The sequence below is a fragment of the Aethalodelphis obliquidens genome, unplaced genomic scaffold, assembly GCF_003676395.1.
Source record: "Aethalodelphis obliquidens isolate GAN/ISIS:26980383/991018 unplaced genomic scaffold, ASM367639v1 scaffold88, whole genome shotgun sequence".
Taxonomy (NCBI): Eukaryota; Metazoa; Chordata; class Mammalia; order Artiodactyla; family Delphinidae; genus Aethalodelphis; species Aethalodelphis obliquidens.
In genome coordinates, this window is record NW_020838032.1 from 3990949 (window position 1) to 4013059 (window position 22111).

A 22111-nucleotide genomic window follows, 5' to 3' on the forward strand; every position below is an offset into this window, starting at 1 on the left:
AAAAAAAAAAAAAAACTATTCTTTTTCCCACTGAGTTGCCTTGGCATCCTTGTCAAGGATGTAAATATGAGGGTTTATTTACATTACTGTAAATATGAGGGTTTATTTTTAGACTCTCGGTTCTGTTCTGTTGATCTCTTTTTCTGTCCTTATGTCCATACTACACAGTCTTGATTACTGTATCTTTGTAGTAAGCTTTGAAATCAGCAGCTTTAACTGCTCCAACTTTGTTCTTCTTTTTCAAGATTGTTTTGGCTATTCTGCACTGGTTGACTTTCTGTATGAATTTTTGGATCCGCTTGTCAATGTCCTCAACAAAGCCAGGTGGGATTTTGACAGAGATTACATTGTCTGTACGTCAGTTTGGGAAACGTTGCCATCTTAACAACATCCAGTCTTCTGTTGTGTGAATGTGGGATGTCTTTCCACTTAAGTCCTTTAAAAGTCTTTTTGAATAATATTTTGTAATTTTCAGAAGTCTTGCACTTCTTTTGTACAATTTATTTCTAAGTATTTTTTGATGCTGTTATAAATGGAATTGTTTTCTTAATTTCATTTTCGAACTGCTTATTGCTAGTGTGTAGAAATACAATTCATTTTTTATATTGTATCTTTCAACCTTGCTGAACTTGTTTATTAGTTTGAATAGTATTTTTTTGATTCCTTAGGATTTTCTGTATTAAGATTATGTCATCTAAAAATAGTTTTACATCTTCCTTTCCGATCTGGATGCCTTTTATTTCTTCTTATTGCTTAATATCCCTGGCTAGACCTCCAGTATAACGTTAAATAGAAGTGGTGAGGATAGACATCTTTGTCTTGTCCTTGATCACAGAGGGAAAGCATTAAGTCTTTCACCATTAAGTCTGATGTTAGCTGTGCAGGCATACCTCGTTTTACTGTGCTTCACAGATATTTGTGTTTTTTTACAAATTGAAGGATTGTGGTAACCCGGTGTTGAGCAAATAATATTGGCTCCATGTTTTCCAGTTTGCTCACTTCATGTCTCTGTGTCACATTTTGGTAATTCTCACAATATTTCAACCTTTTTCATTATTACATTTGTTACGGTAATCTGTGATCGGGGGTCTTTGATGTTACTGTTGTAACTGTTTTGGCCTTTTTTAAGCAATAAAGTATTTTTTAATTAAGGTAGTACATTTTTTGGACATAATGCTATTGCATACTTAATAGACTGCAGTGTAGTGTAAACATAACTTTTACAGGCACTGGGAAACCAGAAAATTGGCGTTACTCGCCTTATTGCGATATTCACTTTATTGCAGTGGTCTGGAACCAAACCTGCGATGTCTTCAAGGTATGCCTATATATTTTTCATAGATGCACATTATCAAGTTGAGGTAGTTCCCCTCTATTCTTAATTTGTTGAGTGTTTTTATCAAGAAGAGCTGTTGGATTTTGCCATTGTTTTTTCTGCATTGAGATGATCATGTGTTTTTGTCCTTTATGCTATTGACATGGTATTAACATTAATTGATTTTTAGATGTTAAACTAACCTTGCATTGCTGGGAGAAATCTTACTTGGCCATGGTGTGTAATCCTTTTGTATGTTGCTTGATTTGGTTTGCTAGAACTTTGTTGATGATTTGGGGGTCTATATTCATATTAGGTCTGTAGTTTTCTTGTAATGTCTTTCTCTGGCTTTGGTATGAGGGTAAATTACTGGGCTCATAGAATGAGTTGGGAAGTATTCTTTCCTCTTCTGTTTTTTGGAAGAGTTTGTGAAGATTTAGAATTAAATGTTTGGTAGAATTCACCAGTGAAGCCATCTGGAACTGGGCTTCTGGGGAGTGGGGATTTTTACATTACTACTTCAGTCTCTTGTGTTATAAGTCTGCTCAGATTTTCTACTTCTTCTTGAATCCGTTTTGGTAGTGTGTGTCTTCCTAGGAACTTGCCTGTTTCAGCTAAGTTATCAAACTTGTTGGCAAACAATTGTTCTTAGTATTTCCTTATAATAAAACTTTTTTATTTATGTAAGGTTGGTAGTGTTATCCTCTTTCATTTTTGATTATAGTAATTTGAGTTTTTTTAATTCTCAGTTCATCTAGCTAAAGCATTGTCAATTTCTTTCATCTTTCAAAGAACTAACTTTTGGTTTCATTGATTTTCTTTATTTTCTTTTCCATAAGTCATTAATTCCTGATCTAATCTTTATTATGTGCTTCCTTGGTTTAGGTTTAGTTTGCTATCCTTTTTCAAGTATCTTAAGGTGAGAGATTAGGTTATTAATTTGAGATATATCTTTTTCCTTGAGATAGGCCTGTAAATGTCCCTCTTAGTACTGCTTTAACTGCCTTCCAGAAGTTTGATGTGTTGTGTTTTTCATTTTTCTCTAAGGTATTTTCTAATTTTCCTTGTGATTTCTTTGGCCCATTGGTTATTTAGGAGTATGTTATCTAATTTCCACATATTTGTGAATTTCTCAAAAAATTTCATTCCTGTCATTGATTTATAATTTCATTCCATGGTGACTGGAGACCATACATTGTATGATTTCAGCACTTAAAACCTGTTGAGGTTTGTTTTGTGGCCTAGCATCTGTGTGTCCTGGAGAAGAATGTATTTTGCTCTTGTTGGGTTGGGTGCTCTGCAGGTGACTGTTCAGGTGGTTTGTCATGTTGTTCAAGTCCTCTCTTTCCTTATTGATCTTCTGCTTACTTGTTAATACCTTATTAAAAGGTTTTTCTGGGAGATGTGGACCCAGCCTCAGATCTTCTGCTTTATGCCGGGTGGTAGGGCATGACCGGGGTAGAGTATGGCATTTCTCAGGGTTTCCATGTTCGTATTCATCAGAAGGAGGTAGTGGGTCCATTGCATTGCTCAGCGTTGTTGAAGGTTTATGGTCATGGAGCCCCTGGCTGCCTGTGCTCCTGTTTCAGCTCCAAGCCCCCAGTGAGCCCCAGCCCAGGCCGCAGGAAGCAGGCCTGCCCCAGGCAGAGGTGCCACAAGCAAGAGGGAACGTGCCCAGCAACAGCGAGCCCCAGACACCAGTCCCCAGCTCTGAGGCGGCTTTGGACTTGAAGAAACAAGGCGAGAAAGGTAAGTGAAGCTTGGCAATGACACGTTTAAGCCCTCTTCAGGGTCCCGTGCCAATAGAAAGCATAGCAGCGGGTCATGCCCTCCAGTCCACACAGATACACAGGGCAGAGTGTGCTGCTGGCGGCCGGTGGGGACTCGGTAACGGGGCTGCAGGTGGCAGGTGAGTGTCTCTCTGGCACCTGGACTTGGGGCCACGGGCTTTTTCTCTGCCTTACTGATGTCTCACATTGTAAACTAAGTGCCTAGTTCTTTGGCAGCTCTGTAAAGGAAGGTCCAGGCAGAGCCTTTATTCAGGACAGTGGTGGGACTGTGGGATTAAGGGGACGTGGCTGAGTCCTAGGCAGCTGTCGTTGGCTCCCAAGCACTCGTCTTAAATAGGACGATCAGGTAACCTCAGCAGTGCAGCCTCCTCCACTTGCAGGGTGTCTCTGTGAGCCAGATCACTTAGTCTGAACTTTTTTTCTAAGACATTTCCTCTTCCTGGTGGTTCTGAAGATGAGCTGCGGGCATAGAGAGGCCTGGAGTCTGCTGAGGCCACAAAAGAAATGATCCACCTGCCCCATCGGTCCACAGTCCTTGGGAAGGCTCTGGGAATTGAGTGATACGAGGGTTTCTGGTTTTGTCTTAATTGCTAGTGAGGTCACAGCTAACTATGTTCTGTGCACAGAGGGAACCAAGGAGATTCAGGTCGTCAGCAAGGAGGAGCTTCAGAGGGACGGCCTGGGGCTGTCGAAGGAGCCGGGGCGAGAGCAGAATGTGGAAGAAGACAGACGTGTGGGCGGAAAAGGCCGTGGAGAACCCGGAGAACTGGGCCAAACCCCACAGGTGCCAGCTGCCCTGTTGGCAAGCCAGGAGAATCAGGAGATGGAGAGCCCTGAGCGGGACCAGCTCGTCATCCCCGACGGGCAAGAGGAGGAGCCGGATGCCGACGAGGAAGGTGGGTGAGATTGTCCACCCGGCACCTGCGTCCTCAGCCTCCTTCCTGACGCGGGATGGGCAGCCATGAAGATTCCCAAACAGCAGGTCACCGTTTGGTGGTTCGTTTTGTCTGTTTTGTATGTGCGCTGTCCAGCAGGAGGCAGGACAGAAGAGCCGTCACTCCCAGCACTTGGAACTTTTAGAAATAATATTCACAGGGAGCCTAGGGGGCTTTCCAGGTGGAAGACCTTGGGATGGGAGCTGAGCATCGAGCACACATAGGTCTCCTGCCAGGTGGACCCCGCGCCTCACCTTTGTTGCTGCACTTCCTCATGCGGCATCACCAGCGGTGTCTGGCGAGCAGATGGAGGAAGGAGGGACAGAAGGATTGGCTAGACGGAGTTTCACGCACGTTTGAGCCTTGCAGAAAAGTGACGTGGGAATCCCACCTTTCTGGTTTGGTTGCCTTTTCTCTTTCTTAAAGAAAAGTGTGGGAAACTGAGATTAGCAGAATATTCTGGGATGTATTTTGGTCCCTGAAAGATGGGGAAAATTTCAATCCTAGCTAAGCCAGGAGTGCTTAGACGGAAGATACCTGTGTTCTGAGCCTGATCGAGTGACAGAAGTTGGGGAATGTACTTATTTGCAGAAGTTACCCTGATTCCATTTAAATCTTAATTTTCACTCAAGCTTCTGACGAGTGTGTTCTCACAAGTTTTCAGTTAAAGAATTGGGGGGAAAAAAGAAAAAGGGAAACTCTGGTGACTGATCAGATTGGTACTCAAATTTCAGACCATTCAGTAGCTGGTCATCAAGTGTAACCGCTACCAGTAGGCCTGAGATACTGCTGGGGCTGTGTGTCACATCTCATCCTAGGTCAGCGGTAATGGTCTGATCAGTAGAATAAAGCTACAGGGCACGCAGGCCTGGGCTTTGTTTCCACTTCAGGCGGTGAGTGCAGGGAAATAGAACTAGAGCTCCCTTTTCCAGGCATACTTTTTTTAATGAAAGATTTTATTTACCTACCTATATACAGATATAAAATGTTTACATTAAACCCTATGAGTACGTTTCTTGAATGCATTCTGTCCCGATCTTCTTTTCTGGTTGCTCTTCTCTCCAGGGATGAATGCGGTGATGAATGATCTAATTCTGTGAAAATTTTATCCTTTGGCTCACAGTAGCCACTGCATTTCCTTCTCTCGGGGCAGTGAACCATTCTAAGGAGATGGCTGCCATTAACCAGCAACCCGTAGTTTCCGAAAACAGTGGTTCCTTCCTTTAACCTTGAGTTGATTGTCTCTTTAAAAAACTGGGATTTTGGTTTGGTGAGCTAGTTACCCCGTTTCCAGCCTGGAATATAGCCCTTTATTTAGGGCCGTATTTTGTACAGATTCAGAATTGGAGTGGGGCATAAAAAAGTAGAGAACTCCTGCACGGTATTCGCCCTGGAAGCAAGCACATGCGTCCCTGTCATTTCCTGAGAGGAAGCCAAAAGATCTGATTGTTAAACCAGGATTGGGACCATCCCGGTACCTGGGCTCTGGTGCTCCTATGGCATCGAGAGAGAAAACGATGTAGCTTACGTTTTATGACTCTGCTAATGTTATAGGGAGAAACCAGCAAAAACCGGGAGCAGAGGATGACTACAACATGGATGAAAACGAGGCAGAATCTGAAACAGACAAGCAGGCAGCCCTTGCGGGGAATGACAGAAACGGAAATGGTAATTAACGGTGGTGGTGGGGTCATTTCATTCATTTCTGCTTTGTGGTCCTTCACTTTTGCAGTGACTGTACGCCAAATCCCAACAATAATAGTGTAAAGAATCCATCATTAGAAGACTTTGTTTTCTTCAGAAGCCTTCGAGTGTAGGGGCAGTGGAGGGAGGTGAAGGGTTGAAAAGGCCACGACGAAGACCCGTCAGAAAGTCTGCATATATGATGTGGGGCTCAGGCCCTCAGGAATCAGTGAGGATTTGTCTTCAGTAACATTTAGGGACTTCCCAACAAAATGATAGTTCACTGCTTCTTTACTCCACAGCACCAGTTGAAAAGCCCTGATGCACGCACAGAGCTTCCAGGCAGCTGTTTATAGTAGCACTTTGTGTTATTGTTATTCTGAATTTTTGAGGAGTCCAGGACAGCTGCAGGATGATCAGATTCCAGATCTGTCTGCCTCTTGTGACTGGATTCAGGTTGAACATTTTATAGGTGCAGTTGTGTTCCTCTGGCTTCCCACCAGGAGGCACAGAATGGCAGGTTGATCCTTGGTTAAGGTGGTGCCCACCAGGTCTCTCCGTTGCAAAGGTCCATATTCCCTGTGTAATACATTGTCTAGAGGGGGATGCTTTGAAATAGTGTGGCTTTACCATCCATTGAAAACCGTTGTCTAAATGATAACTCCTCACATTTATTAACTGCCGTTCTTTAAGGACCCCCTCACCCCTGACGTGTACACATGTGAGCGTGCGTGCACACACGCACACACACACACACACACACAGACTCTCTGTCTTCCCCCCTTGTTTTAGTCATCACTGTGGACTCAAGGTTTTCTTTTTTTGAAATTCGTTTTTCCATCAGACTCTTGGTGTTTCTTTCTGTTTCTAAGAGCTCTTTATATGCTGGGGAGGTTGGCCCTTATCTGTGACTTAAGTTGCAAATACTGCCTGGCAGTGTGTCTTGATTTTGCTTATGGTTTTTTGCCATGTGAAAGTTTCAAAAATTTTTGTCTTTTCTTTTACTGCCTCTAGATATTGAGTCATAGTTTTCTCATCTAGACTTGAAAGGAATTCACCCATGTTTTTGTTCAGTATGCTGTCAGATTTTTCTTTTGGTTCCATTGTGAAATAAAACAGATTCACAAAACCACACATAACAAAGGAGTTTTTAGAAGGTAAACACGTTGTAACTGCCCCCTGCCTCCCTGGTCAAGAAATAGAACTTGGGGGGTCCTCCTGAGGCTCCTTCTCTGTTGCTTGTCCTGTCCCAGCACCTTCCCTCCCTGTACCAGAAATGCCTATCCTGACCTTTCCATTCGGCATTTTCTTGAATTTCTTTATGGGTTTATCACTCAAGTGGGCATCCCTGGACACCACAGTTTAGTCTTGCCCGTTTTCTTAAATTTGATATGTCTTTAAGTCTCTGAGTCTCCAGGTTCCCCCTCCATTCCTTTCTCTTTTTGTGTTTACAGTCTGTTAAAGAGCCACAGCTGTTTGACCTGGAATTTCCCACAGTCTGGATAGTGTTGATTGTGTATTCATGGTTCGGTGTGGTGTATTCTTCTTTCCTCCCTATTTCCTGCAGATCACCAGCTGATATCTAGGTGGTATTTTAATTCAGCTGTTCCTATTTCATTTGTTAATTGGAATATTTTATAAATAGATGTCAGTGGTATTGTTCATATGGCATAGGCAGGATAAATGCTTCTCCTAAGCACTGGTAATTTACTGTGAAATTTACCAATTTTCACAGTAAGGAATTATTTCCTCTCATCTTCTGAAGGTGACCATTTAAAAAATATAAACTTGAGGATTTAAACCTTTCTGACAGGTTTCACTCAGTTGCACTTATTATCCTTTTGGAAGTTCACATTGTCCCATCTTCTTTGGCCAGTGGGGTCTTCCCCACTTTCATCTGAACCTTTTGGTTCTTTTGTCCCTGTCCTGCTCAGCCACTGCTTCACTCCACACAGTGCTTTTTCTCTATGAGGGGCTCTACCTAGGAAGGACCCAGAAAGGAGCCAGTTTCAGAGGGAGCCTCTACCAGCTCCTTTGTCTTTACCATGGACACTCTGTGGTCACTTGCTGTGGGAGTAGCAGAAACACTGCCACTTCCAGCTGCAGTTCTCCCACTGGCCCAGGTACTTTCTGGTGTAAACCTGTTGGCTCTTAGGGCTTCTGTCGTTCTCAGGTCCATCTGATGCTCCATTGCTTCCCTCTGTTTTCTTTCGATGCCCCTATCCTATGGGTCGCTGTCCATGGTTTGTTTTTAACCGCTTGTATTTGGGGGGTCTGCAGGACTCCTTGTCATCTAGTTTTGTTCTAAATGTTCTCCAGTTTTTGAGTTTTTAAATTTAGTTGCTTTATGTAGGGACTCTGATTCAAAAACTACACCACTGTTTCTACCATCTTTCCAGAATCCTCCTCTGCTTTCATATTTTACATTTAGATCTCTTGATTCATTTGAATCGTTTCAGATGTATTCAGGTGGATGGCACAAGGTGTGGGTCCAATTTTCGTTTTCCAAAGGTGTTTCCAATTGGCCCAACACCATCTTAATTCACCGTCTCAAAGTTAGTGATTTGAGGTGCTACCGTCATCAAACACTAAATTTTTATATGTACTTGGTCCTAATTTTTGGATTTTCTATTTTTGTTCCATTGGTTTGTTTCTTGATTTGCAGTGTACCACATTACTCTTAACAGCTTTTTAAAAAAACATATGTGGCAAGTTGAGTTCCTCTGGAAAATCCCAGCCAACATCTCTTTGAATAATCCTCATTTTTTTTTTTTTTTTTTGCGGTACGCAGGCCTCTCACTGCCGTGGCCTCTCCCATTGCGGAGCGCAGGCTCAGCGGCCATGCCTCACGGGCCCAGCCGCCCCGCGGCATGTGGGATCTTCCCGGACCGGGGCACGAACCCGTGTCCCCTGCATCCGCAGGCGGACTCTCAACCACTGCGCCACCAGGGAAGCCCCTTCTTTCATTTTTGATTCCTTTTTGAATTCAGATTAGAAGTATATTAGATCTTCTCAGTCTATTTGTGTCTCTTACCCTCTTTTTCATATTTTGTATTTCTGCCTTTCTGATCTGTGTTGAGAATTATTTCCTCAGAATACCTTCCAGTTCAAAAATTTTTCCTTCAGCTATGCCTTACCTGTTCTTTTTCATTTCTAAACTTTCTACTTGGCCTTTCTGGGCCCTTATTCCTTGCTCATGTTTTCAAACATCTTTTATTTCTCTATCAGGGTTGTTTCATATTTTCTAATTGCAATATCTGAAAACTTTGTGGGTGTTTCTATTTTGTTTCTGCAGGCTCTCCTCGATCCCTTGTTTCCTTGTGTTTTGTGCTTCTTAACTGTGAGCTACTGCTTTCCTTGGAACTTTATCTGGGGGAAGTCTTTGAGGACTGAGTCACAGTTGTATTGGATTAGAGGTCGTTTGCCTCTGCCAGTCTCAAGGAGGGTACTACAAACTCACAACCCCTTCAATAAAGTAGATTGTCGCCTTCAGGGTTTTTTTTTTTTTTTTTTTGGACCACATGGAAAGATATGAGTTCTAAGTATATACCTGTACAATCATCTCATGCAGTTAAGAATCCCGCACTCCACACACTAGGCTTTCTTGCTGTCCCCCTTTCATTGCCAGTTTATTTCCTATTACCTTTAAGCCAAGGATGTGAACCTTTGGGGTTTCAGCTTTATATAGGCATCGCCTTCTTGACTCCCCACCTTGAGGAGAGCCCTTGTCTTTAGGGCCTGTCCTCCTGCACCTTTTGAAGCTGTGAAGGGAGAAGCCCAGAGTCTACAGGCTTCAGCAGAAGTCCTCAGGGAAAAAGCTGGCATTGATGCTTATTACCTTCAGGAGTTGATACTCCCACTTCAGTTTTGGCCTCAGATTCCTCCTTTTAGTGTCATTCATAGGTAATGCATTTTAATGTTTAATTAAAAATTTTTTTCACTTTTCATTTTGAAATAATTTAGAGTTAAAAAGAAAAACTAGTAAGAATTTCCATATATCCTCCATCCAGGTCCCCCAAATGTTAACATCTTATGTAACCACAGTACAATTATCAAAATGAAGAAATTAATACTGATATAATGCTGTATCTATAGACATTATTCAAATTTCTTGAATTGTCCAACTAATACCCCTTTTCTGGTCCAAGATCTAATCCAGGATCATACATTGCAGTTAGCATTGTACTTAGTGTCTTTTAACCTGGAACCTTCTGTCTTTATCATTTATATCATTGATAATTTTTGAAGTGTTCTGGCCAGTTGTTTGGTAGAAAGCTGTTTTAACAATGCATCCTTAAAAAATATCTTTCATATTTTATCCAGCATGTCACTCACTACAGTTGGTTGTTCGGGATTTCTAAAACTGGAAGTCTTAAGTTGATTTTTAAATTATTTTCATAAACTCTTTAATTTTTTTTTTTAATGCAAAAGATGAACACATTAGGAGTCAGAATTTTAAACAGATACAAGTTATATGTGTGACTTTGCAGTGAAGCCTTGGGATCATTCATCCCTTATACCCAGGTGTCCTTGTAAGGACTTGACCTTGTACCTGCTAAGACTTCAAACAAATTGAGGAGTTCGGCAAAGGAAAGGAGCTAAATGTTCTGTCAGCTCTTTTAAGAATTTTAAGTTGAAATCATTTTAAAATTATGTCATCAAGATAGTTTAAGACCCTGCTTACTCCAGGGAGAATTAGAAGAAAGAGGCATTAGCTCCAACTTTATTAGAGAACTTAAAGCAGTCGTTTATTTAATAAAATTGTCAACCATTTAACGTGCAGTAGTTGTAAATGAGGATCTTGCTTTTAGGTTTTTATTTGTGATGTGTCTTTTTACGTCCTTTGTGCATCAAAGGATAGAGTAAGGAGGCTGGAAGCCATGTCTAGACATCAGCTCTGTAATGAGAGCTTTGGCGTCACGAAAGCTGACCTAAGTTGCGAATGGCTTTTAGGAGGCAGTGTGCTTGCAGCTAGAGGTGCAGGAACAGAGATTCAGGCAACCCACAAGGTTCACAATCATGTCAAAAGTTCCGTGAGAGTACGTTTTATGTTGTCCATTTGACAGGACGTTATTTCTCTCTTTCACACAATTACGGAGTTTTTAGATGGTTTAGCTGTCTTGTCCTTGATTAGCAGTGCAATTCCAAATTGTAATGTTACTGTGGGAGATACAGTTCTCTTTATGACACAGCTTCTAGACATTTATGTCCAATGGGACCTGCCTGGGCTGGGTTTCTCAAAATGTTTAATACTAGAACATTATGTTGTTGTTGTTTTCCTTTTTTAGTTCTTAACGCTGAAAATCAGAAAGGAGGCACAATAAATGTACTAGAACAGCGAGAAAAGAGGAATCACACACTCTGAACCAAACTGGAATCACACACTTTGTGTCAGAATTGAACAGAGATCACTACAAAATATTTATGAGGGATTGGATACTGTGAAATGTACTAAGTAAAATATCTAAAGATGATTATTGTGGAGTTTTAGTTTGTATTTACTGTGTAGGAAAATGAGATTGTCTTTGAGACACTTTTGAAGTGTCTGTATTGAGATGTCAAAATTGTCGAAATTTGTTGGCTAATAGGTATTTCATGAGAAGATCAACACCAGCAATAGAACACAGGTTCTCCTTCAAGTACGGCAGCAGTAGTTCTACTGTGGAAGTAACTTCTGATGTGAAGGAGGCCCACCGCACTTGCAGAGCTCCTTGTCCTCAGTCCCCTCTGGAGTCTCTCTCTTCTCCACATGCTGTGCTGAGTGACGGGTACCAGCCCCTGTTATTTCTCTTCGGTGGGCACTGAATGATTGATTTTTGGTTTATCTTCTTGTACCCACCTCTGGTTCTGACAATCAGTGGCCTAGAGCACTGAGTGTTAACACAAACATCACTAGCAACGGTGTTAAACAAGTCTAAACACAAAGGTGTTCTGTGCGATAATTTTTTAAAAGATTACCTGTATGATAACCCTTGTCATTAATGTACAAAATGCTTTTAAGTGACTTGTAATTTGAATACTTGTGATGTATACTTGCTTTGCTTAATATGTGTGGGCAAAGCAAAATCTTGTGTAACAAGTCCTTAGACTTTTGTGGATTAGACTTTTGACACAGCAGGGGCCAAAGCAGAGCTGACCCTGGCTGCCTGCGGCAGAACAGTGAGGGCAGCACAGTACTGTGGGGAGAACTGCCTACTTCGCTACTAGAAGAAAAGAAGAGAAAGTTAATGTTGAAGGATATATATACATCATTACAAATTTGGAGAGATTAGAAAGTCAAGAGAAATGCAATAGTTGTTTGTGTCAGTTTACATTTAGCATGTGGTAAAGGACTATCACAAAACTGATTTAAAAATCAAAAGTTAATCTGAAAACGACTAATCATAATTTACATTAATAGTGATGTCAGGTTTGACTCGAGTTGGTTAACATTTTAAGGTAAATAGACTCTTGCCGGGCTTGTGAATGACTGGCAAAGTCACACTAATGACCTTTAGTGAGGCTCTCTAAAGGGTAGGTGGGTGGTGATGCTTATTAAAATACATTTTGAGTCATGGGATTTGAGATGCAGGGGCCTCAGGTCATTGGACATAACTAACTCCCTTGTTTACAGAGAAGAAACTGGGGCCCGGAGGAGTTCTGAAGCTTCTCCAGGCCAGCAGCCCGTGAGCTGGAGTGCCTGTGTCCCGGCCAGCTGTGGACTCCGGGTGCCACTGGCAGTCACCGAGGGCAGGTCCTGGTTTGCATTCAGGTTAAGATGTCCAGCTGGAATGCTGTGTGATATTCTCCTACCTAATCACTAAGATTAAACTTTCTACCCAGAAAAGGCAGCTGAAGAAGGGTACGAAAGTAGCTTTATGAATCTAAGTCCTTGTGCAGCCTCCCTCTGTGTCTTAGTCTTAGGGTTGATATTCTCTCTTGCTTAGCCTTTATTCATCTCATGTTTAATCAGTGTGCCTAGAGTTGCTGAGAAATAAAATACTGTTAGTTCAACTTTTAAAACTGCTTTCAGTTTTCCCTTCATCCCCTGTTGGATCCCTAAGGAAATCAGCTTGTAAACTGTGGATTAAGCATGGTGGTTTGCCTTATAAATTCAACCTTTCGTGGAATGAGATGTCATTGTAAATTTAAAAAACCATGATTTCATCTCCTGTACAGAGGCACCAAAAGGCCATTTGTTCAGGAGGTGTGTACTTTAGCTATTTCTTCAAGCAGTCATGCTTTATTACTGTTGACTTCCCTTGGGATCACAGACACCTCTTCCAAGGAATAATCTAGAGGTGTCACAGTTATTTAAAAAACAAACAAAACCTGTGTAATAAGCATCAAATAGATATCAGACCCCCAACCTTGGTCTTTTGGGTTCATCCAAAATTAAACCAGCAGGTAGTCCAATTTTTAATAGGTTTATATAAACTCTATTTGATTCACAACCCTCCTTTATACTCTCAGATGGTGAGCAGACAGGAGTGATGATTCATATGATCTTTTTTCCTGCAGGTAGGACTGCAGATGAAGATTCCCTAAAGCAATTTTGGATTAGATTTCATGAATTATCTTAATCACCACACACAATATATACCTTTGTGTGATAGAATTTGAGAAACAAACCATTATCTGTTAAGTCAGTATGCTGTCATTAAATAACTAGATTGATAACTAGCCTGATAGTTTTAATTGGTAATAGGTGGCTATCTAGTCATAGTAGAACTTGGAATGGTGAAAGAAAATTGTGATTTCAGGGTCCTTTAAGGTCTAGGGGGAATTGGTCTATTCCCACTATGTATTTTAGCCTAAAAGAATATTATAAATAAATGATAATTTATAGGACACTCAACAACTTCTAACACTTGTCTTTGAAATAAGTTTGAAAACAAATATATACATTTTAAAGTTTCCATTAACTGTGGGTTATATTAACATTTTTTCACTTTTCATTTTTAGCTTAGACTGAAAATGTTCATTAGTGTTAGAAAGTTGGGGAAATGGCTTATCTCGTGTATTTAAATGTTTGTATGTTTGTGTACTATTTCAGCTCAGAGGGCAACACTTAAAATGTACTAACTAAGCCACTGTTCGGTAACAGCTGGTTTGTAAAATTCTGGTAACATATACACTGAAGGATTACGCAGAAGTAGTTATCTTGCCATGCACTTAAAAAAAACAAAGAAACAAAAATACTAAACTAAAATGCTTCTGTCCTTGTTGGTGCGCCTGTGAAACACATCTCTGGGAAAGTTACATGACTTGAAATATTCTCATCTGTAAACTATATATAAACTTAAGGTGACATTCTTATAAACCAGGACCCTAACCAAGACAAAATGCCTATTTTTAATCCACAAATGCCTATTTTTTATCCTTACTCCTTAGAATAAAATTAAATGTTCTAGGGACTTGCCTGCTGGTCCAGTGGTTAAGACTTTGCCTTCCAATTTAGGGGGTACGGGTTCAATCCCTGGTCAGGGAGCTAAGATCCCACACGCCTCGCAGCCAAAAAACCAAAACATAAAACAGAAGCAGTATTGTAACAAATTCAATAAAGACTTTAAAAATGGTCCACATCAAAAAAAAAAAAATCTTAAAAAGAAAAAAAGTTCTAAAGTAGAACAAAAATCCTGAGTCAAGTGACATAGGCTTAATACTTCATACCCCTACAGAGATTCTAATACTGTGGGAGTGCTTGGTAAATATTTGACTGTTTAAAGTCCAAGTAAATGACTGTGACTGACCAGTGTTTTGCCTTTTAGAACCTTTATAAACAGATTTAGATAAACAAATGCCTTTTTAGAATGAATGTTAATAAACACATGGGAATTAGGATAAAAAACTCAAGGCTTATTAAGAGGTAAGCCGGAGTCTTTGTGGAAGAGCTCCTGATGTTAGAGCTTGCTTTTTACTAACTTCTCTCTCTTAAAGCTGTAATGAAGTGCAATGGAACCTCCAGTATAATGTAACATGTCTGCCTTTATCCAGAAATCAAACCTTCACCTGAATGTTTTAACTCAGTCCAAAAAAGCTGCTGCATTATCAACATTTAACATCTGAGCATCATTTAAAAGAGTAGTTCTGTGACCTTAACCAGCAGTCTACAACTGCCAGTTTTTTCCCTGTGAAGGATATCTTGGTATAATAACATCCTTACTCTTGTTTTTTGAGATGGGTTCATTCAGAAGTTATTCGGGAAGTCAACAGATAACACATCTGTGGTCAAAACAGAGCACCACACTTTCCTTTAAACTTGGCTTAATGTTTGAATTCTAAACAGAGGTTGCAGGTATTTTATCTTTGCAGTAGTTTAGAAATTCAGAGTTTTACATAACTTTATGTGATCGTGGAAAAGCTGATACATTCTCTTTTTAAATAGAAGGCAATGTTAGCAGAAAAAAGTCTGAAAAAAGAAAAAACAGAAAAAAGTCTTATAGTGTAAGTGAATGCAACTTCTTCACTTCACTGGAAGCAAACTGTTTAGGGGTAAAGCTACCAGACTCCCAACTTGCCACCTCCAAGTTCCTACTTCCAAATTCCTCTGCACTCTTAGTGTCCTGTGTTCTCACCATCAAGTGTCTCTGCTATTAAAGGGAACCCTGGAGGCCTTGTTTTACCTCCTCTATTCAGTTTTCCAACAAATTGCCTCCAGGATGTCTTTTACATTTTTAAAAGATCCACATCCCGTTAATTGAGTGAGCAGGTTCTGGAACAATGAAGGCCTTTTTCTCAAGTTTATACTACAGCTGGGAAGACAGAAACAATTAACTATTTAAATTACAACTGAAAATGCTAAGCACTTTTAAAGGGTTTGGCCTAAACCAGGAGATGGAAATGCCTTCTCTGAAGATGTCACATTTCAGCTGAAACTCGAAGGATAAAGGGAAGCTATCCAAGAGAAGAGGCTTGCTGGTCAGAGGAAAAGCAACAGAGCTGCAGCTTGAGAAGCCAAGGGGAGAGGGCAGAAATGAAGTGGCCAAATTGGGCGTCGGTGGGTGAAGACTATATCATTAACCAGAGAATAGTGGATCTTTTACGATCATACCAGCTCCTCCGAGGCAATGACTGTCTCCGCTACTTCACCCCACTCACTCACACCTCAGCTTACTCTCCAGATTCTGCCCCACCTCTTCAAGAAAGGTCTCCCTGTTGTCACCAGCAACCTTTTGTCAGATCCAATGGGCCCATTTTGGTCCTTATCTTAGGCCTTCCAGTTGTTTGTGGCCCTGCATTGTTTATTTTCTGGCTAAATCTCCTTTGCATGCTTTTGCGTAGCCGGAGCGGAACTCTCCTAAACTTTTCTAAACAGGGTGCTCTTTGACCAATAACTGAGGTAATGTTTTAGAAAAGTCAGAGTCTTGAAAATAGTGACATAAAAACTTTGCCAGAAGGTGGCAGGGCATGATTTTAAGGTGCTCAGTTATGTTTCATCTACCTGCTCCCCCCACCCCTGTTCCCTGGCCCACTCTTAGAACTTGGCTGTCCCAACTCTATTCCTTGGGACCAATCTCAGGCTCTTCTACAGGCTCCCTGAGCAATTGCAACCCCCAGTCCAGGCTTTAGTTTACATCTTTGCAGCCACTTAGTCCTCAGTTCATGTCTACCCAAGAATGCACCTTTCAGCTCCACACCAGACTACTTGCTGTCTTCACTAGGATGTCTTTCAACGACATCTCAACAGGGAATTCCCTGGTGGTCCAGTGGTTAGGACTCCACGCTTCTACTGCTGGGGGGCCTGGGTTTAACCCCTGGTTGGGGAACTAAAATATCGCAAGCCACGCAGCCGGAAAAAAAAAAAAAAAAAGACATCTCAGCATCTAAAACAATCTTCATCCCCAAACCTTGTCTCCTATTTTGCCTATATAAGCAATGGCACCACTCCATCTAGTTATCAAAGCCATAAAACCTACAAATCATCACCCTTGATTCCCACAGACTCACCCAATCATTACCAAGTCCTGTACCTCCTTTATCTTTTGATTCTATTCACTTTCCTCTATTCCCTCTGCCACTACCTTAATTAAGACCAGCCATCATTTCCTCTCACCAAAGGAGCTTCCCTGCCTACAGCCTTGTCCCCTTTTGAATCAGCAGTCTTGAGCAAGCAGATCTGATTTGATCCTTTTGTTTCCCCGAATCAAACCTTTTAGTGGTATCCACCAACATCAGACAGTCAAATTCATTCACCTGGCTTCCCAGGTTCTGGAGGACCTGGCCTCCCCTTACTTCTCAAGCGCATCCCTCCAGTCCCTTGTCCTGCTCTATACTTTAGTCAAACTGCCACCTTCTCATCTCAGGCTTGTGCACATCTGTGTCCCAGTCTAGGACCCCTTTAGCAGCTAATGCCTCTTAACCTTTGGGACCCAGATGAGATGGAGACTTTCTCCGTAAATCTTTTATGTAAGGTGGTTCTCCTACACCAGCATACTGCGTTTCCCCAGGATAAAGACCTGTCTGCTTTTCTGCATTCTTAAGGTTGTTAGATCTGTGAGGGGAGAGGCGGTCTTATTTACCCCATCATTTTTTTTAGCACCTCGAATGGCAGATATTTTAAAAGTTCTAAAAAATGTAACTTTCAGCTTTTCTGATTAGAAACCTGCAGTTAAAACTTAGGAACAATCTGCTCTTAAGAAGACCCACTCCTGAAAAAACAGCCTTAGGTGCTCTCTAATTAGGCAGAACACTTGCTCAGTAACCTTCATTTACATTAGCTGACCTAATTAGACATCATTTAAAAAATGCCAGAGTGCCCTCTTAATCCAACAGTCCCTGGTGGCCCTGACCCGCATTCTTCTAGCTTGCCTCAGGCTCTTCTTGGTGGTTTGCAAAATCTTGCTGTTTTTTATCCTCTATGCATTTTCTTTTAATTCTTTCTTCTACTGCCTCTTTTCTACCATTTCTTTGTCTTTTTTGTTTGAAGTGTTCAGAAATTACCAGCCAGAAACAGTGTTCCTTCTCAAAAAACTAACCAAATAGCTAACAACAGGTATATTCTTTATCTCTTCATAGCTCAAGTTTCTACTGTACAGCCTACTTTATTTTTAAAGACTTCTGGATTCTGAGATTTCCGGATGCCTACTGGCTGTTCCTAGATGACACACGTGTCGCCAGTCTACTTCAACAGCCACGAAGGAGGGGTCAGGAAAGTTCTTACTCTATAGCCGGCAAGATCTGCTCAGGTTAGCTGCTTGCAAATATTTCCAGAAATAAAGTTTCAATAATCACATTTGCAAGAAAGGTGTCAAATAAGAATTAGGATATTTGAAACTCAGAAACCACAGAGCAAATATAAAATGGTTGCTAGTCTTAAGCCAAGCCAAAAGTCAATTTAAGTTAGGCGCAGGGTAGCTCATTCTGCTTCCTGTGGAGGAGAAGGAAAGGCCCCCAGAGGCCATGGCAGCTTGACACAGAACAGCAGAGCAGAGACAGGAAGAGGAACTGGCAGCAAAGGAAGAAGGGTGAAGCCACTGGCACTGGGCATTTGTAGGTATAGGTGATTTAAGTCATATTTCAAAGCCAGAGGATGCTGGAAAGACCCTGATTGAAAATGTCTGATGGGTTAAACTGTGAAGTAGTAAACAAAAAGGAGTATGCCGTGTTGAAACCTAACTCTAAAAATGAACAAATCTATACAGTCTTATCTTCTGAATAATGTCACTAGCAAACATGATGTGTAATCTTTTAAAAGTGCCAAAAGTAACAGTTAAAGGATTAAAAAAAAAAAATCTATATTCTGACAGGTATATAATTTAAGATACCATGACACATAAAATCACAATCCCCGTGTAATTTAGTCTTCCTATATAGCTAGGAGGCCCCCCCAAATCCCTTTAAAATGTATTTTGCCCAAATCCCATGTGTTTAAAAAATCCCTTAATTTGAAACTTCTTTTGGATAATGTTTGAACTACTCAAACATGAAGAGTAATAAACACCTTCAATTCTTAACATGTATCAACAAAGTGCTATTGTTTTTCATCTCCAGTAGTGCATTTTTTGTCAAGAAATTTATTAACCTTTACAAACACTATTTTCACTCAATCATTCATAAAAAATGATTTCTGAGTAAATCTGTAATAAAACCATATAATGTTCATCAATGCATTCAATAAGACCAGTTTCATCCATGGAACATAATAAACCACTTTAAAACAGCAGTTTTCATTCACGTCATGTAAGGCTGTCAAATTAAAAGTATTCCTTATAATGGGTTGTTACCCAAGAAATCCATTTCACTTCATGTAAGACTGATGGATAGATCCTCTAAGAGCAGAATCTGAAAGTAGACTTCACCTCTTTGGTCACCTTTTCAGTCTCTCTTTCAAACAAGTTTCACAACAGGAAAATATTTGTGAGCAGAGAAATCAAATTCAGGAGGAACCTGTAAAGAAAACAAAGTCAATTTATGTATCTTATACATATTCAGACAGTAAACAAAATAAAGACTATTATAATTTTAGAGTTTCTCATGTTTTTAGAGACAAGGCAGCACAAAAGAGATTTAAAAGAAAATGATGTAGCTTATCTCTGGATTTATGAAGGTCATTAGACAACATGCTGAGCAGCGGTTTTCTAACTTCAGAGAATAGTTGACAAAGGAAAATGGACTTAAATTACAGGAAAAGGTCATGGGCCAGCAATTTTTTTTTTAGTTCCAGGGTCGCTGATACTCCTGAGCAATGAAATGAATCACTGCTAAAGCAGAGCAGGAGATAAGAGAGATCATAGAAAAGTAATGGGAGTAAACGAACAGACGTTATGCATATAATGGGCAAATGCCACCAAAAATGCCTCGGTGGTTGGCCTCTTCTGCACCGAATGTTGATACAGCACTAATAATACAACAGCATTACCAATGGAAGCTTACAGAATCTTCCATGTCCTGAGCCATTAAAGGCTCTAATTATTGAAGCATTCACTTTTCTAAAGGCAGATGACTTTTTAAATAACTCTCCCATAAATTTGTTTACACACATTTTCTTTTATTACCTTAAGTCATTCAGTAATTTACATGGAAGCGAAGACTTTAGAGATTTTAAGTCAACAAAATCTTTAAGTTTCAAGGAAAAACAGCAAGCTCTGATCTATTTTCTGCCACTGAATCTCTTTTAGAATAGTTTTTATGAGCGTTTTGACTTTTTTGTAATATTTATTCATCTTACTGAAAAAAAATGAAGTTTTACAATAAATTAAGACCATTTATTTTCCCTACAATATACTTACCTTAGATTCCTTTTTGTGTCCTCCTGCCAATAACTTCACAACCACAAAGTTGGGTTTGGCAACCTTTAAAATTCTATTGACCTAAACAATGAGCAACATTAAGCTATCAAAACATAAAATTCATAGTCAAAATGTATTGATTTATAGATAATAAGAGGAAATTGGCACGATGTACGTGTTGCTATTTTATTAAAATATTTTATTAAAAGGCAATTTAAAAACATGAACACCATCATACGTCTTTTAGTAACACAGAACTCTAGTAGTCAACCATGAAGACTTGAAAGGGCTACTGTATCTCTTTTTCATTAAAATGAAAGATATTACACTGCAAAGTCCTACAAAGACAATACAATGTAGTGTTTGGGGCATGGACTCTGAAGTTAAGCTGTCCGTTTTCAAATTCCAGCTTTGCCACTAACTAGCTATGAAACCTCTGGAAGTTTTCTAACCTCTCTGTTCCTTAGTTTCTTCATCTGTAAAAATAGGGATAATAATTTACCTTTCCCACAAAGATTTGTTCTGAGGATTAAGTGAGTTAATATATATTATGAGCTGAGACCCACACCTGGCAGGTAATAAGTGTCCTTTAAGTGTTAACTGTTACTTCTGACAACCATTTGTCTAAAAGACTTCTCCTGAACACATGAATAACAATGGAATGAAATATTCACTTCTCTTGAGAGGAAGTAATGGGCAACTTGAAGGAAAACAAGTTCCCATTGCCCTCTTAGTGACCTCACTTGACACATCACCACGAGTTCAGTAACTGCTTCTCCTCAGCTCCAGATCACACATCCACTTACCTACACGACTACTCCATTGGGACATCCAAAAGCCATGTCCAAAACTGAGCTCCAGACCTTCCCAGCCCTGCCTCCCCCATGCTCCAGCCTACAGTCTTCCCTACATGACTCAATCTACCCTGGTGGTGCTCAGGCCAAAAACCTCAAAACCATCCTTGACTCTTTTTCTCTTACCCCACATCCAATCCATCACCATCAATCAATCCCATTGACTAGGCCTTAAAATTCACAGAGGATGCAATCACTTCTGATCCACTAGCACCACCACCTTTCAACTGGATCACAGCTATGGCCTCTAACTGGCTCTCCTGCTTCCACCCTTGGTCCCACCACAGTCTATTTTCAGCACAGTGGCCAGAGTGATCCTTTAGAACAAAAATCAGATCTGGTCACATCTCCGCTCAAAACTCTCCAACAGCTCACCCCCTTGTTCACCTCACTCCAACACAAAGCCCTTGGCGGGCTTCTCTGGTGGCGCAGTGGTTGAGAGTCCGCCTGCCGATGCAGGGGACACGGGTTCGTGCCCCGGTCCGGGAAGATCCCACGTGCCGCGGAGTGGCTGGGCCCGTGAGCCATGGCCACTGAGCCTGCGCGTCCGGAGCCTGTGCTCCACAACGGGAGAGGCCACAGCAGTGAGAGGCCCGCGTACCGCCAAAAAAAAAAAGCCCTTGGCTGTTCCTCAAATACAACAGGGCACACTCCTACCTCTGCACCTTTACACATAGTAGATCCCTCTGCCTAGAAGGCTCCATCCCCAGAGGGCCACGTGACTTGCTTCTTCACCTTCTTCCAGGGCTTGCTCAGCGGCCAACTTATTTAAAAATGTCTAATCCCCTCCACCTGCCTCCTTGTAGCATTCACTATCCCTATTCCCAGCTTGATCTTTCTTCATAGTACTTATGATCTTCTAATACACTATATAACATTTATTTATTTACTGCTTGCTTCCCCTGCCTCCAGGAGGGCCCAGATTTCTGTGTTTTTTCCCTGCTGGAACCTACCAGAGTGCTTAGGACCTAGTAGGCACTCAACAATATTTGTTGAGTTAAATAAATGAAGTCCATTAAAAGAAATACTCCATCTATTACAGGCACCTTCCTCTAATTTTTATACTCCCTCCTTTTATTTTCTTTCATTACGTGACTATATATGATTTTTTTAAAAAGTCATCTCTCTCCTACCCCTCTTCCCTAAGGCACTTAGCAACCCTCCTAAGAAGCAAACACTGTTATTAATTCTTATGTATCTTTCCAGAGATATGTTATATTCATATAATATTGCCACACATACATGTAGTCTTCCTTTCTTCCCCTTGACTGAAAGGGCAGCATACTATACATACAGATTTTAAGCGTGCTTTTTAAACGTCTTA

The 22111-nt window shown here is 40.8% G+C and overlaps 2 protein-coding genes across 5 annotated transcripts in view; one reads left to right on the top strand and one right to left on the bottom strand.

The window, feature by feature from the left end:
- GOLM1 (golgi membrane protein 1) overlaps nucleotides 1–14117 on the top strand; it is a 59599-nt gene extending 45482 nt beyond the window's left edge. The window contains exons 7-10 of the mRNA XM_027094158.1: nucleotides 2905–3064; nucleotides 3732–4001; nucleotides 5595–5708; nucleotides 11012–14117. Of these exons, the coding sequence (XP_026949959.1) occupies nucleotides 2905–3064; nucleotides 3732–4001; nucleotides 5595–5708; nucleotides 11012–11088 (621 nt within the window). The 3' untranslated portion in view covers nucleotides 11089–14117. The remainder of the gene's footprint in view (nucleotides 1–2904; nucleotides 3065–3731; nucleotides 4002–5594; nucleotides 5709–11011) is intronic.
- Nucleotides 14118–18698: 4581 nt separating this feature from the next.
- The window catches only part of NAA35 (N-alpha-acetyltransferase 35, NatC auxiliary subunit), an 87583-nt gene continuing 84170 nt past the window's right edge, over nucleotides 18699–22111 (bottom strand). For 2 of the 4 annotated variants that reach the window (XM_027094264.1, XM_027094266.1), the window contains 2 exons: nucleotides 19934–20014; nucleotides 18699–19091 (listed from right to left, as the gene is read on the bottom strand). In XM_027094264.1, coding sequence (XP_026950065.1) covers nucleotides 19032–19091; nucleotides 19934–20014 — 141 coding nt within the window. In that variant the 3' untranslated portion in view covers nucleotides 18699–19031. The remainder of the gene's footprint in view (nucleotides 19092–19933; nucleotides 20015–22111) is intronic. The other 2 variants (XM_027094263.1, XM_027094265.1) reach the window with 2 other exon arrangements.